General features: G+C 47.0%; 3 protein-coding genes across 3 annotated transcripts; 1 reads left to right on the top strand and 2 right to left on the bottom strand.

Annotated features, from left to right (window-relative positions):
- Positions 1-836: 836 nt before the first annotated feature.
- Positions 837-1970, bottom strand: BDZ83DRAFT_118070 (uncharacterized protein). Its single transcript, XM_060501135.1, has one exon. It carries the CDS (start codon positions 1722-1724, stop codon positions 1101-1103), a length of 624 nt encoding a protein of 207 aa, XP_060368746.1. The 5' UTR covers positions 1725-1970; the 3' UTR covers positions 837-1100.
- A 5018-nt stretch (positions 1971-6988) lies between these two features.
- On the top strand, positions 6989-8806 carry BDZ83DRAFT_608935 (uncharacterized protein). Its single transcript, XM_060507503.1, has 5 exons — positions 6989-7376; positions 7434-7529; positions 7589-7625; positions 7685-8156; positions 8222-8806. Exons 1-5 carry the CDS (start codon positions 7269-7271, stop codon positions 8730-8732), a joined length of 1224 nt encoding a protein of 407 aa, XP_060368747.1. The 5' UTR covers positions 6989-7268; the 3' UTR covers positions 8733-8806.
- Positions 8807-9304: 498 nt separating this feature from the next.
- BDZ83DRAFT_749090 (uncharacterized protein) lies at positions 9305-10859 on the bottom strand (the record flags this gene model as incomplete). The annotated part of the gene is made up of 6 exons (XM_060513717.1): positions 9305-9498; positions 9664-9754; positions 9863-10074; positions 10151-10440; positions 10496-10509; positions 10575-10859. 6 exons carry the CDS (start codon positions 10857-10859, stop codon positions 9305-9307), a joined length of 1086 nt encoding a protein of 361 aa, XP_060368748.1.
- Positions 10860-13374: the final 2515 nt, after the last annotated feature.

The following is a 13374-nucleotide window of genomic DNA, read 5'->3' on the forward strand; positions in this document are numbered from 1 at the left end:
ACTGTAACATACTGCTGCCTGCGGTCGTGGTTTGAGGAGGCGATTGTCGACCCGTTCATTGAGAGCCGCCCAGGCTTCGTCAGAAGGCCAGGAGATGTCACCTGGGTATACTTTGCAACGAGCTGGTGCGATGTCTGCCGAAGCCACCAGAACGTACAAAAGTACCGCTGACAGTCGAAGAGCCATAATTAATTGATTGCATCAAGGATCCTTCATGTATATACGTGTCGCAGATGCCAGTCCGGAATTTTGGAAGAAGATTCAGACACCATGCCGCGGTTTTAGAAGAAAACTTCTTAATCAACCATCTTTATGGATTTTAGGAATGAAAAGTGCGGGGAGGTTTTTTTTTTGACGTTGCAGTAGGAATGGCGAACCCCTCGTCTTCGTTCCCCTGCGATGTCGAGCCAAGATGACGATCTTCACTAGAAACAGAGGGGATTTCCGTAGCATGTCAGCGTCGTACCGATTTTCCACGCTATTGACCAGCGTCAACTTGGATTCGGCTCTGAGTCTTAACTCGCCCTTGCTGATATCTCCAGGACACTCCACGTCGGCAATTGATGCACACATATCGACTTCGCAAGTCGCAGGTATCCAGGTTGACTTACGTCATGTTGCCTAAGAATAGTTATATGTCACAGTTCTCTTATGCTTTGAATACCTAGAAACAGACGGGGAACAGACGGGGGATCACACGAATTGCGAAAGACTTTATTTCCAATATGCTGAATCTACCCTAACACCGATAGACTGTCCAAAAAACACTGATAGACTGTCCAAACTCGAGAAAGATATAACTGCATTTGTTGCGTACTGGTGGTCTGATCTGGATCTTTTTGCTTTGTAATCGTTGAAAGCTGATGTTCCATTGCGATAGTAGGTACTAAGCCCCATTTCTTCTTGTGAAACTGATAACTCAAAAGTTGTGATTCGGCGTATGATGTGGTTTTCGTAGGTATGTCCGACTTGGAGTAAATTGACAACTTTGTATTTTCGTGTATGATCGCGTATGTTCGCGTATGTTCGCTCAGCTCTTATTCTAGCTGAGATCATTTCGAACCAAGAAGCTGACGTTGCACTCGTGAGATGCGGGAAAATCAAGCAGCCCGAGCAGCGCCACTAAGATCTCGGCTCATGTTTTGGCAGTTGTTTCCAATGGTATTATTTGGGCCGTTACCAAAGGCCGATGAAGATCCATTTCCGTTGTCGATGTGGTTTTGGAATCCATCCCAGGGCTGAGCTGCTTGATTCGCAATGTTGCTGGCATTCCCAGCCCCAGGTCCACTTCCTTCGCCAGCAAATTGGGAATTCGGGACATCGTTCGAGGTTTGTGTCACTTGGTTCCTCGGGATCCCTAACCAAAGAATGACCTCCCTCATACAGACCGTGCCATGGTTGCACATGAGTGACACCTTGCCTTGCATTTTCATACATGTGGACATGATTACATTCCGTGTAAAGATGTCTAGTTTTTGGACCTCTAGGTTCGTTAAGCCTGAGACATAGAGACCTATTTGCCCATGCATGGGGTTCATACTCGAATCGAGATCGGTCGCGAATCCGCTAAAAGAGGCCTGTTTGAAAATGAATCGTTTTCGAATCAAATTGGGTGGTTGTGAATTGCTGCCGTGTGAGACTACTTCGAAGAAGCGATCAGGGCGTGAAAGGTATCCCTGGAGAAAGACGGAGAAAGTATCCGTTTGAAGCGGGGCGACGGCCATGATGTTCTTTGGTAGCAAATGAGTAATAAAGTCGGTGTTATTGGAATGTTCAGATACTATGATTCGAGGAATGGTGAAAGAGATTAAGCTGCATCCGGCCAACGTTTACAATTTATAGCACCCGAGCCAAATGCCTTTTTGTGATCAGAGACGCGTTACATACCAAATAGCCTCGCTGCCTTATGTGGCAGCATGAAGTAGTGGCGGAGACAGAATCAGCGAATCGTATTCCCTACCAAGGCGCTCTGTAACCTAGATCAAGACAATGGAATTCAAGGCTGACTACTCAGAGCCATGATATGTGACACGTCCGTCCTACGCATGCTTCAAGGTGGATAAGGTGGCTGAATTCGAAAAGTCAAACTGAGCCGCAAAGGTACCCTCAATTATGGTCAGATCACGCATGTAGCAATTCTCAGTAGTAGATAGACGTGTGCAGAACGGATGAGGGGCTTTCTTCGCCAGCAGTTCAGCACTGAAATGAAGAGAGTCGTAATATGTGCTGAAAGCCTGTGATATTTGGAGATGAAGCACGATCACGAGTTCATGGCAGAAATCTGAGCCAAATGTTACTGAAGCTTGCCCCATATTACTTTCCCGTATGCGCGTAGCCACACCCGAGGGATGGATGCATCATGTAGCCGGTTTTTTGGTAAATGGAAACTTCCATGAAATTAATTCTGGAAGCCACTTCATCAGCATGTAAACTTCCCATCTGAGAAGTAGTGACTGTGACTGTGATTGCCGACTTTGAGCGATCTTTGCTACTCATGACCTATCACTGCAGCATTCTCCCAGAAGGAATACTCCGGGATCAACCTGATTAGTGATCATATAGGCGATCCAGTGGAATTTGGCATCATGTACTAAGTCTAAGGACTTGCTTTTTGAAGTACCTTGGGCGTTTCTTTCCTCTCGTTGTTGTGCCGAGCCCGCCGTTTTTCTTCTAAGAGGGCATTCCTTCTTACTTCCAATTGCATCTGTGCGTTTTAAGTTGGAGAGAGTACAGCGATACCCTGAGGAATCTCTGCATTCCGCCTGTGATAAAGAGACTAAGTCTCATTGTTTGCCCTCGCTAGCTTCAATCACCGCTTCCGTAGTCTCAAGGTCTCATTAAGTTATCTCTGCCCCTTCCTTTAGCGGCATCAGCCAAGTAACATAGCCACGACGGTGATGATCCTAAGAAATACAATGGAACTTGAGTCGGATCATAAAATCTCAGCTCTTAAGGCAAGCGTGGGATCATGCCTTCAACAATTCCTCCAGCCTTCGCACCGCATGAGCTTCTCAACTCAGGTCCTCATGAATCTGCTTCTGGGCTACGGTAACATGCTATAGGCGTCTTGAATTCTATTTGTCTGGGTGTTAACTGTACAATATTCTTCGCAGTACTTTTTCGGAAAGAAGGACACTGGCCGGAATAGAGCAGGCACGGGAGTATCGTCATTTGGCATGTCTAGATATCACAAAGAGTGAGCTCAAGCTCAAGCTAAGGTAGTTGGCTTTACTAAGGTAAGTCAACGGTGTGCAGCCTTTCTACCAAAAGATGCATTCTAGGTAAGTTGCATTGGCATGATTGCTTGGGAGGATTATTAGGAGGTCTCTGTTCCTGTGATGTCTGACCCCTTGGTTGCTGGGATGATGAAGTATTACTGAGCTAGTAGTAATTGTATTGTCTAGTCGTAAACTCACCCAATAGTATCTCCCTAAGGCTACGTGGGAGTTTAGATGATGTGAGGTCCTGTAGATGCTAGCGCCGGATAGTAGAGGGATGCACCCTGAAGAACTAGACCGCGTCGACCCGGCGCGCTTCGAGCCGAATCAGAGTGGGACTGAGTAGTAGCAAGGACCTCGACATGTATAACTCTGGAATCTTGTTGTGCCAGAACCCTACTGGAGCAATCATCCTCAGAATCATGATATGTGATTGCTGACGGAAACGGAACCCCAAAAGTGAAATCAAACTTTAGACATACCGTTGAGACTACCACTGATTCGGCGTTCAATTCGAGCCTTTGAAATCTACTGACTTTTGATCCGGAATCCAACGCTTAGTGGACCAATGTGACCTCGCTCACTGCCGCCTTTGTTTCGGCGAGGCAGGCTCTTAGTTCCGATGCCCGTACCGTCTCCTGGTTGGGATTATGAAACAGAGTACCCAGTGGAATTATCATCGTGAATTCTTTCAAAGAACGCGTATGGAGTCTCCTACAAGTATTGGCAATAGGTGAAAGTAGAACTTCTGCCTGCTGCCCTTGTCTAAGTGTAGGATTGGCAGCAGCGCCCTTGGCGTCGCGATGCCAAATTGCCGGGCCGCAGCAGGACGAACAATGCCCTGATCGATCCCCGATGCGGTTCTTATGTGAATAAGCTAGCGCTCATGGTAATTAGGCCGCGAACCACAATCCTCGGATGCGATTTCCGCCGACCAAGGAGCTTTAGTACTCTGGAACTTAGGTATTCTTTTGAAGGCCTTTCGGCCGGAAGAGTCTCTAGCTCACGTGGGTCCGAACCGACACAGCCGCCGGACTCTCAGCCCTGACGCCACGAACATGAGCCAGACCTCATTCTGGCCGGAACGTCGATAGCGCTTTGGCCAACATCGACCGATGCCCCACTGCATTGGATTCACAAATTGAGCAAAGGAGAGGAGGCTATAATGCCATAGTGTCTGGTGAGGCTGGCTTGTGGTGCTGTCAGAATGGCCCGATGACCTGAACGCCGCGTGGCAGTCGGAGTCCGTGAGGCAAAGGCATCTGGGTGGCGGCTTACTATCGGTATGCGTGTTCGTTGTTGTGCGAGACATCATGAAACGAGACAAGATGTTGGCAACAGCCGGATGCGGCCGTGATCCTAAGCCCAAGGACTCGATAAATCGTGAAGAGGGTAATTACCGTTGTTAAGTCAGCTATTACGGGCTTCACTGTTCATCGGTTGTGTTGAAGGCATTCCGTCAGCATGGTTTCATGCACCATCCCATCCACACAAACGTAATCTTCTGTGCTTGACACATTTGAGATCTTTTGACTTCATTACCAAGACTCTGAAAAGGCGCTTCTCAGGGATGAATACGGTGGCTTTTGCCTGTCATATGGAATGCCGGCGCCAGGACACCACGCTCGTAGAGGCAGAAAGTGGCACCGGCAAAGGCTGAGCCACGCCAACATGATCGATTATCGAAGTCTAAGCATAAACTCATTCGATGTGTCGGTGAACCCAGTTCGACTCATGCGTCCTCTTGTAAACAATTCACGGGGCGCTTCCCGATGCCAAACCGTTGTCGAAGGAGGTCTATGCTGCCTCCCGACGCAAGATGATCTCGATTTCTCAAAGAAACTGTGGCTGATTCCCTGCCTTAAATGGTCTCACTGTTCGAGGAGTTATACTACATCTGACTCGGAGGAATTCCAGATTCTTGGAATCGGACCAGTTCTCTATGTCGCTAAAGTTATCGCTGGACCCGAGTCAACGGTGCCGGAACTACGGTGGCTTGCGCAGAGGCCATGCGGAAGCGAGCTGGTTGAAGCGAAGCGGCACGCTTAGCTAGGACTGGCATTTTCTCCGTGGCAGAGGTCAGAATTAGCAGATGTTATGCGTTTCCTTTGGTACGAAAAGGTGATTGTTTCATGCGATAGTTGACAAAGTGAGAGTCAAGTTACCATGAGTGGAACATCAATTGGAACAGCGCCCAATTCTTGATATAGCGCCCAATCCTTGATAATGTCCAGGCCAAGTTCACCAGCTCAGTGCCAGCGTTACGCAGCTTGCTTCTTCCGGCGGCCAAAGCTTTCTGATCTGGCCAGATCTGCCAATGGGCGTCGATCATCCCGCGGCCCCTCAGCATGTCTCACCAAGGGAGTCTTGTCCATCAACGAAGCAAAAGCCTCCTAAGACCATTTGGGCCGACAATGAAAGAAAAAGGCAAGTCCGGGAAGCCGGTAGGTAGGTAATAAAGAAGCAAGGTCCGGATGCGATTGAAGAGTAAGCACGGAGACAATCATCACTGATCCAGTGGTCCCCACTCGAGCTAACCGTAGATCCTGAACGGAGGGCTCTTAGAAAGACCCCGGACTGCCTTGGCCCCAGACGGTCCGACGCCGCGGCTGTCCGAGCGAACCCTCCAGGCTCGACTGGCCCGATGCTGATTCGCCAATTCCCCTCGTTTGGACGTGATGGTCCTGCAGGGGAGCCGATGCAACGAACAAGACTGGTGTCTTGTGTGTCTTGTTCGTCCCTTCACCTGTTTCCCACCCCTCAAAACATGGTAGAAGTCCAAGAAAGGAAGGCCAGTCGGTAGGCGAAGTCCCCGACATGTTGCGCCTCTGCGATGAAAGATAGGGCGACGGCTGTTCATGTTGCATTTGCCTTCCAGGAAGGGCCAAGGATTCCGTCCGCACAACCCCTTTGTGATTTATGATGATGTTATGAGTGTTTGCTTGTCACTTTATCATCTAAGCGAAGAAATACGACTCCGAAAGGAGACGGGGAAGAAATGGGAATGGGGTAAAAACGCACGACATTGCAAACATGTCTAAGTCTGTCTGCATGCTGCACGCTCGGGGTCACTCGAAAAAACGTCTAACGCTGCAGAAGGAAAAGAGAAGCAACGGTAAGCGGCATGGAAGAAAAAGAAACGAGCGCGCAGAAGTAAACATCAAGATACATCCACAGTGAGCAGCAATTTTGGGTTGGCCGAAAATTACGTATCTTTGCCATTTATTTTTAATTGTCCAGGGCGTTTCTTATTGATCTGTTCGCACTTTGATCGGCTGATCGGCTTGTGGAGTCTCTCATCTGGGTGTTGGGGAACTGAATCGAGTCTCCAATCCAAGGGTGAGATTTGCGAGGAGCAGGAAATAGGGAGAGGGAGAGGGAGAGATTCGACGAGGACAAGACCACCTCAGCTCGCACACACATGTACACCTGCATGTACTTACGCGGAGAGGCACTGAACGACCGTGACAACTTACCATAGAGTGAGTGGCAAGGAAGCCTTGAACCTTGAGGCCTTCGTCCCAATGCCAGCCATGAGCGATCTTGACCGTCTTTGTCCACGCAAAACGCCAGTGCTATCTCCATCAGGTGAAACAAGTTCGCCAGCAACAAAAAGGCACTTGGTTAGCCGTGTACCCCAACCCGTTTCCGGAATGCCCATACCACGTGTGCAGGGGCCCTGGTGCTGACGGCTTTCTTGAGGTACCGGACTGCAGGGTGTGGCGCGCACCACTTTCTGGAGCCACTCAAACACCCCCAGTCGGGTTCATCTCGAGAACGGCTCGACGGACGGCTTGACTTTGGGAACCATTTATCATTGCTGCCTCTCCCCCCTTCGCTCTGGACCAACCTGCCCACCCCCTCTAGGTTGTCTCCATTTTATCCCGAATGAATTGTCTTATTTGACCATCCGCCGACTCTTGCTGGCCAACGGCTGAGAACTCCGATCCGAAATCTACCCGCGAGCTGGACTTCGACCTACGGAATTCGAAGTCTCCCCCCCGAGTATGCAAACGGCAACGGCCCCGATCTCGAGAACCCTGGTAGAAAATGGGCGGCTCCATACTTGAATTACTCGGCAAAGCCGACAACCTCAAAGACCCTGTGCCGGTTCTCAACCAACGACCTGCGGTACTGGCTATGGTCGTTTCCTTTCTGGTACTTGATGCTCATGAACCACATCAAGACAATTTCAGCTTCTAACCATAACCACAGCTTGTCGCCTGGATATGCGGTGCCTTTCGACTCTATGTCCGCTTATTTATTGCTCGGTGTCCGGGATGGGATGACTTCTTCGTTGTGTTATCTTTGGTATGTGGCTATCAGGCAATAGTTTCACATCACTTTCAATGTCTAACATTTGCCCGCAGCTCACGAGCCTGCTTTTATCTATAGCGACGTGCGTGGGTAAGTGTCTTCATTCTATGGCGCCTACGAAAGAGAGGTCCTCTAACTCTTTGATGCAGCCACGGATTATGGACTGGGCAAGCATTTCCTATTACTCGGAGTTAACGGCATGCAAAACTTCATCAAAGCCTTCTATGTCTGCAACGGCGCATATCCAATGGCGACAGCCCTAATCAAATTGGCCTTACTTTTCCAATATCTACGGATGTTTGAACGCAACACAAAGTCTCGATTCGTTACCATTATCGTCATTTACATCACCGCTCTATGGGGTGTAGCTTACTCCTTCATCGCTTGGATCCCCTGCCTTCCCGTGTCGGCCTTTTGGGACCTTTCATCGACTACGGACACTCGATGGGCATTTGGCTCCCGCGACCCCATCATCTTTGCGAAAAGCTTTGAAAGCCACGTCGGAATGAATGTTGCACTGGACCTGATTGTATTTGCGATACCTATTCCCTTGTTCCTGGAGGCTGGAACTCGGACGAAGTCGCGCTTGGGCCTACTTGGTCTGTTCACCATGGGTGTTCTGTAAGTTTCCACGCCTCAAACTTCTTCTCAAAGCGAACACGTCCCGTCTGACTCGATTTCGCTAGTGTGAACGTTCTTGGAATCTTCCGTCTCATCGGCATTTCACACTCGAGAGCGGGCACTTATCCGACCCTTGATCCCAGCTGGTACGGCTGCGTGCCCATCGTTCTCGCTGCCGTTGAGATCAACTTGGCGACGATTTGCGCCTCGTTACCCGTCTTCTGGCCCACCCTACAGAGTAGTATCGGCCAGATCTTCATTACAAAAGAGATCGAGATCACATCGGAGATACGCCGTCTCAGTAGTATCCGTGACGAGGAGGCCACCGCTGAGCTATGCGACTTTTCATCACCACAAAAGCCGAGCAAGACGTATGGAGGAGTCGAAGTAAATGAGAGGTGGTGTATTAATGAGTCCCCGTTGACGTCAACAAAAGTTGAGGTCGAATCAAGGGGACTTCACACAAAACCGAGCGAAATGTCGCTATTTTCAGAAGGGTTCAAGAGGATAGCGGACGATCAGGAGTCACATGATCGTCTCGTCCCGTCCCCATCACGCAGTCGATTGAGACCATGATTAATAAAAGTTCCGTTTCACCTTCATGAATTACTTGGCGATGTATCTACATCGGATCGATGATTCTTTGAGCACGTATTATCTTTGAAGTACGTAATGTAAGTCATAGCTTACAATGGAGTGTGATAATGAGTGCCTCATCCCCTCACCCACACAAAATCTGGCAGTGGTATGAGATTCAATTATCGCTCGAGAACTCCTCAGTCAACATCGCCGCAATATTGCCGTCTTCAGCGACTTGAAATCGCAAGCTAGGACAAATGGGGATGTCTCCGATGTTAGTTCAGTAGTGGAACTTTATCCGAGCACATCGACACCGTGGCTGTCTTGGTCTTTTGTCTGCCAGACCCTAAACCGCAATAGCCCGCGCCTCAACTTGTGCACGGATTCTTCTCCCAGACCAGCGGCGGCTCAACCTAAATTCGACACACTAAGACAGCGGCCGATGTAGCTCATCAGTATTGGGCGGCTATTGGTCGCTGTACGATGGATTCGTATAATCGGATGCTGCGACTAGAGCGCAGACGCCGTTCTAACACACTAGACTGAGATGGAATAGTAAATATCCCAAACTACCTATACTCGTAGCAAAACGGACCACCGTGGATGTCCATCACGTCGCTAATGGGGATATCCTGTCCAAAGTTGGGGTACTTGAGAAGGTACTGCAACGTAATGTTCTCGTATGGCACGTCACCGAAGAAGTTGAACGGGTACGCGAACATGGTGTCCGGGCCACCGATAGCGGTTTTGCGCGCGGGCCAGTCTACGACCATCGTTAGCAAGATCGAGCCTACGACTTGTTTTGACATGACATTTTCTTATGCTGGGGAAAACGGGGCGCCTAGCCGCTTGCCCAAGTGTCTTGGTCTGTTCACAAGTGGCACTGAAACGAAAGGCAAGTTCGTGAGCAGAAAAAAAAAAAGCCTACCTCTTTGCTGCCAGTCGTTCCAGATCTTGTCCAGTGCGCCGTGGACAAAGTAGAAGAGTGGATCGCCGGGGGAGGAGTACATGTCCGCATTCTGGTCCCGGCCATTAGCTTCCTCAGATTTCACAACTTCACAACTGATAAAGTAAAGAACCAAAAAGGGCCGAATAATGAGAAAGCATCATGGTCTGATGACACGTACCTCGCCAACAGCACCGCCGATGCCAAGATGCATGCCCGCGTGGAGAGTCAGGCCGTCAAATTCAAAACTGTAGCCCTGAATATGAGAGTTGAACTCGCCATAGGTCGACGCAGAGAGCGCACGGTCAATGATTTCGTCTCTCAGGGCACTGGCAACGAGGGTGGGACTGAAATCTCGACGCAGGCAATGGGGTTGCGGTTCAACTGAGGAGCCTAGGGCCGGGATGAAAAGTTAGTAGATGCAGGGCAAGGACAAAAGCCTTGTGGTTTGCGGAAATTCCCAACGCACCGAGACCCATGGGAACCGTGAGGTTCGCAAATGGACCCTCCTGGACGCACCCTCCTCCACTCCTTCCCGGAATTTCCGTGGGGGTCTTGACCGGGAACTCCTCATCATCACTGATATCCTCGATATACGGTCCGTTACCCCCGAAGCCGTGTGTATTGTCGAAGATTGGCGACTTGACGAAACTTTCCGCAGTGTTGTCAAGACTCAAGTCCCAGTAAGGTAGCGTTCCTTGGTAAGAGCACTTGTTCCTCAGCTCGGATTCGAAGAGAAATATCATCCACCGATGCCAGCTACAGTTGATGCGTTTAGAAAAACGATGGAATCAAGGTTAGAGTTATTTCTTACGGGAGGAAAGGTCCCTGTAGCAACATCAGCAAATTGACACTACCCGCTAAACTTTGGGACGCAGATTGGATTAACTCACGTTGAAGTGCACCTGTTCTGTGACATAGATGTGCATCCCCTGGAAGTCATCGTATCGGGTCTTCGCACCAGGCCATAGATCATTGCCTTCCGACGGCAGGGACATCAAGCATTTGATAGCATCGATATAGCTTGACCTCTGTTCCAATGATAGTTGCCGCCATTCGTATCGGATCAGAGGGTTCCGACAGCACCCGGGGCTGGTGTGATTTGATGGGGCACCAGCGACGGTATGGACGCCCGCCAGGCTAAGAATGGCCGGAGCGACAGTCGCGAAGAGACGCATGATAATTTAAGAGAGGATGTCCAAAGATGAGAACACTAGCATGGTCCTAAGAACGAAAGGAATAAACTGAACTCAGGTCTCTACTTTTGTAAGGCGCTAGAAGTAGATCGATTTATATTTAAGGGAAACTAATATATTTTTAAGGTTAGTACGCGCTTACGGATAATATATATTCTTAGTCTACTTAGAGGAAACGAGATAAATAGACTACTTTTTAAGTATCCCGATGCATCTTCGCGGCATAACTAGGCCCTTATACTAGAACGGCTAATTTTTTTTTTTAGGACTTTCTGTTAGTATTAAGATGTAGGTTAGTTACGATGCGTCTTTAAATTTAAGAAGCCCTGCCTCCGGATGTGCGTTCCGTAGGAGAACGCGTATCCTTCGGCTGGGGCTCTGTTAGTCACTGACGGTCGATGGTTCGATCGGATGATGTTGTGGAGGTTACCTCGAGACCCGCTCCTAATGCCTGTTTCCCAACGCTTCCGACCCTTGCTGTTAAGATTTTTCCAGGAACCCTGCTCACCGAAGGCGTGTCCGATCACACTAGCTCTGAACTATCATCGACTGCCCCCATCAAGGGTAGAGAGATGAGTTGCGGAAGTTTGAAGAAGATTAGAGAAATGAAGTTCACCTCAGGTAAACGGTGGTGGGGAGCTCAAGACTCATGATTGTGGTTTAGACTTTGATGAATGCTGCAACTTCAAATTTGGCACAACTCAGGTACCCAGCAGGCCAGCCCTGGTTCATTCACTAAAATCTCAGGATCAGGCCAACGTAGCTCATAAGTAAGAGTTCGAAAAATAATGAAAGGGGAGCTTTGGATACTTTGGGGCTTATCTTGTCTGGACGCCGAAAAGTCCAGTGATGATAAAGGGCGGCTCAGCTTGAGTGAGTTCTCTTTCCTTGAAGGCGTGGGAGGCGCTTGGAGCCCTCAGCCAACATCGTGCCAGGGGTCCCGGGAGCTTCGTTCCTATGGGGCGATGGAACCTCATTTCAAAGTAACGAGGCTAATTTGACTCTATGCCAAGACAGACATGCTCAGCACAGACAGCGCATCGTGGGGAGAAAGTTTCTGGATCGGTCTTGCGACTTCACTTCTCGAAACGTTACATCTTTGCAGTTTTTTGCCTACTGTTGGACCAGGTCGGGCAAGCCTTCGTGGAAGCCCAGCAGTTGGCTGGTGCCATGTTGATTGCGACTCTAAGGTCTTAAACCTGCGGTGGTGTCCATGCCCGACCGTGGGGCAGAACTGGTCGATTGCCCCAAAGTCAAGAACTAGATGAAGCCTTGGCATAAGCATAATCGGCCTTCTAGGGAAAGGATTCATCATTGCCAGTCGACAAAATCCGATAGCTTGGGCCGTTTGATTGCACTTCACTACAGAGCTTCCTCTTGTGTCAAGCATGTTGTCATTCCCACATAATAAGATGAGGTTCGAGGCGCTCTCATCCTCGAGGATCAAAAGGGGTGACAAACACAATCACCGTTGCGAGAATGGTATATGTATTGTCAGGCCCGACGTAGTATCCGACTTCGATACTTCTAACACTATGTAACAAGGGAATGATTTTATCACACTACCTTCTAAGTACTTTGTTATCGAAGAAAGTAAATTCTTTATAAATTATAAATACGAGAATATAGTTTTAATAAGATAATATAGTACCTACTTATTACTTAAATTAATATATAATTTAAAAATATAGAAGTTTGTATACTTAATTAAGTTATAAAAGATAAAACAATAAACTTCTTAATTATATAATATATTTATTTTAATAAAGTTTAATCCTTTATATAGCCTTTTTATAACTATAATTATACTATCTTTTTATAGTTTAATTATAAGCGTAAAGTCGGCTTTTTTTTAACTATATAAAATATATTAATTACTTTATTATTAATAACAAATTACTATATTAATACTATTCATTAAAGCCTTTCTTAACGTCTTAATAATAATAAGAGCATTAATATATTTTACTTTCCGCTTTTTTTTCTTTTTAATTAATAGCTTTATCTTTATTATTTATTTATATTACTATAATATTTTAATTAAAAGTAATTTTTTACCTTTCGCTATATAGTTAAAGGGGCTCCCTTAGCTTTTCTTTTTTTTATTAAATAAAAATCTTTTTATTTAAATCGGTATAGTAAAGTTATATTATTATAATTAATATTTTTAATAGTTAGTCCCGATTTTTAGTAACGATATATAATCGCTTATTAATAGATATTAATTTATATAGTTTTAATTATTATTTAGTAATCTCTTTTTATACTTTTATATTTAAATTTAATAATATATTAAAGTTAGGGTTAACGTTAGGCCTACTATAGGTTATAATAGCTTTATTAATTTACTTTTTTATATTTATTTTTTAAAAAGCCTGTATTATTTTATTAATTATTTAAATATATTATACTATATTTAATAACAATAGCGAGGCTATTATTATTTACAAATAAGCTCTAAATATTAAAAATATTAAAACGAGCCCTTTAAGTCCTA

Source organism: Colletotrichum acutatum (genome assembly GCF_030867785.1).
Source record: "Colletotrichum acutatum strain CBS 112980 chromosome Unknown BDZ83scaffold_16, whole genome shotgun sequence".
Classification (NCBI taxonomy): Eukaryota; Fungi; Ascomycota; class Sordariomycetes; order Glomerellales; family Glomerellaceae; genus Colletotrichum; species Colletotrichum acutatum.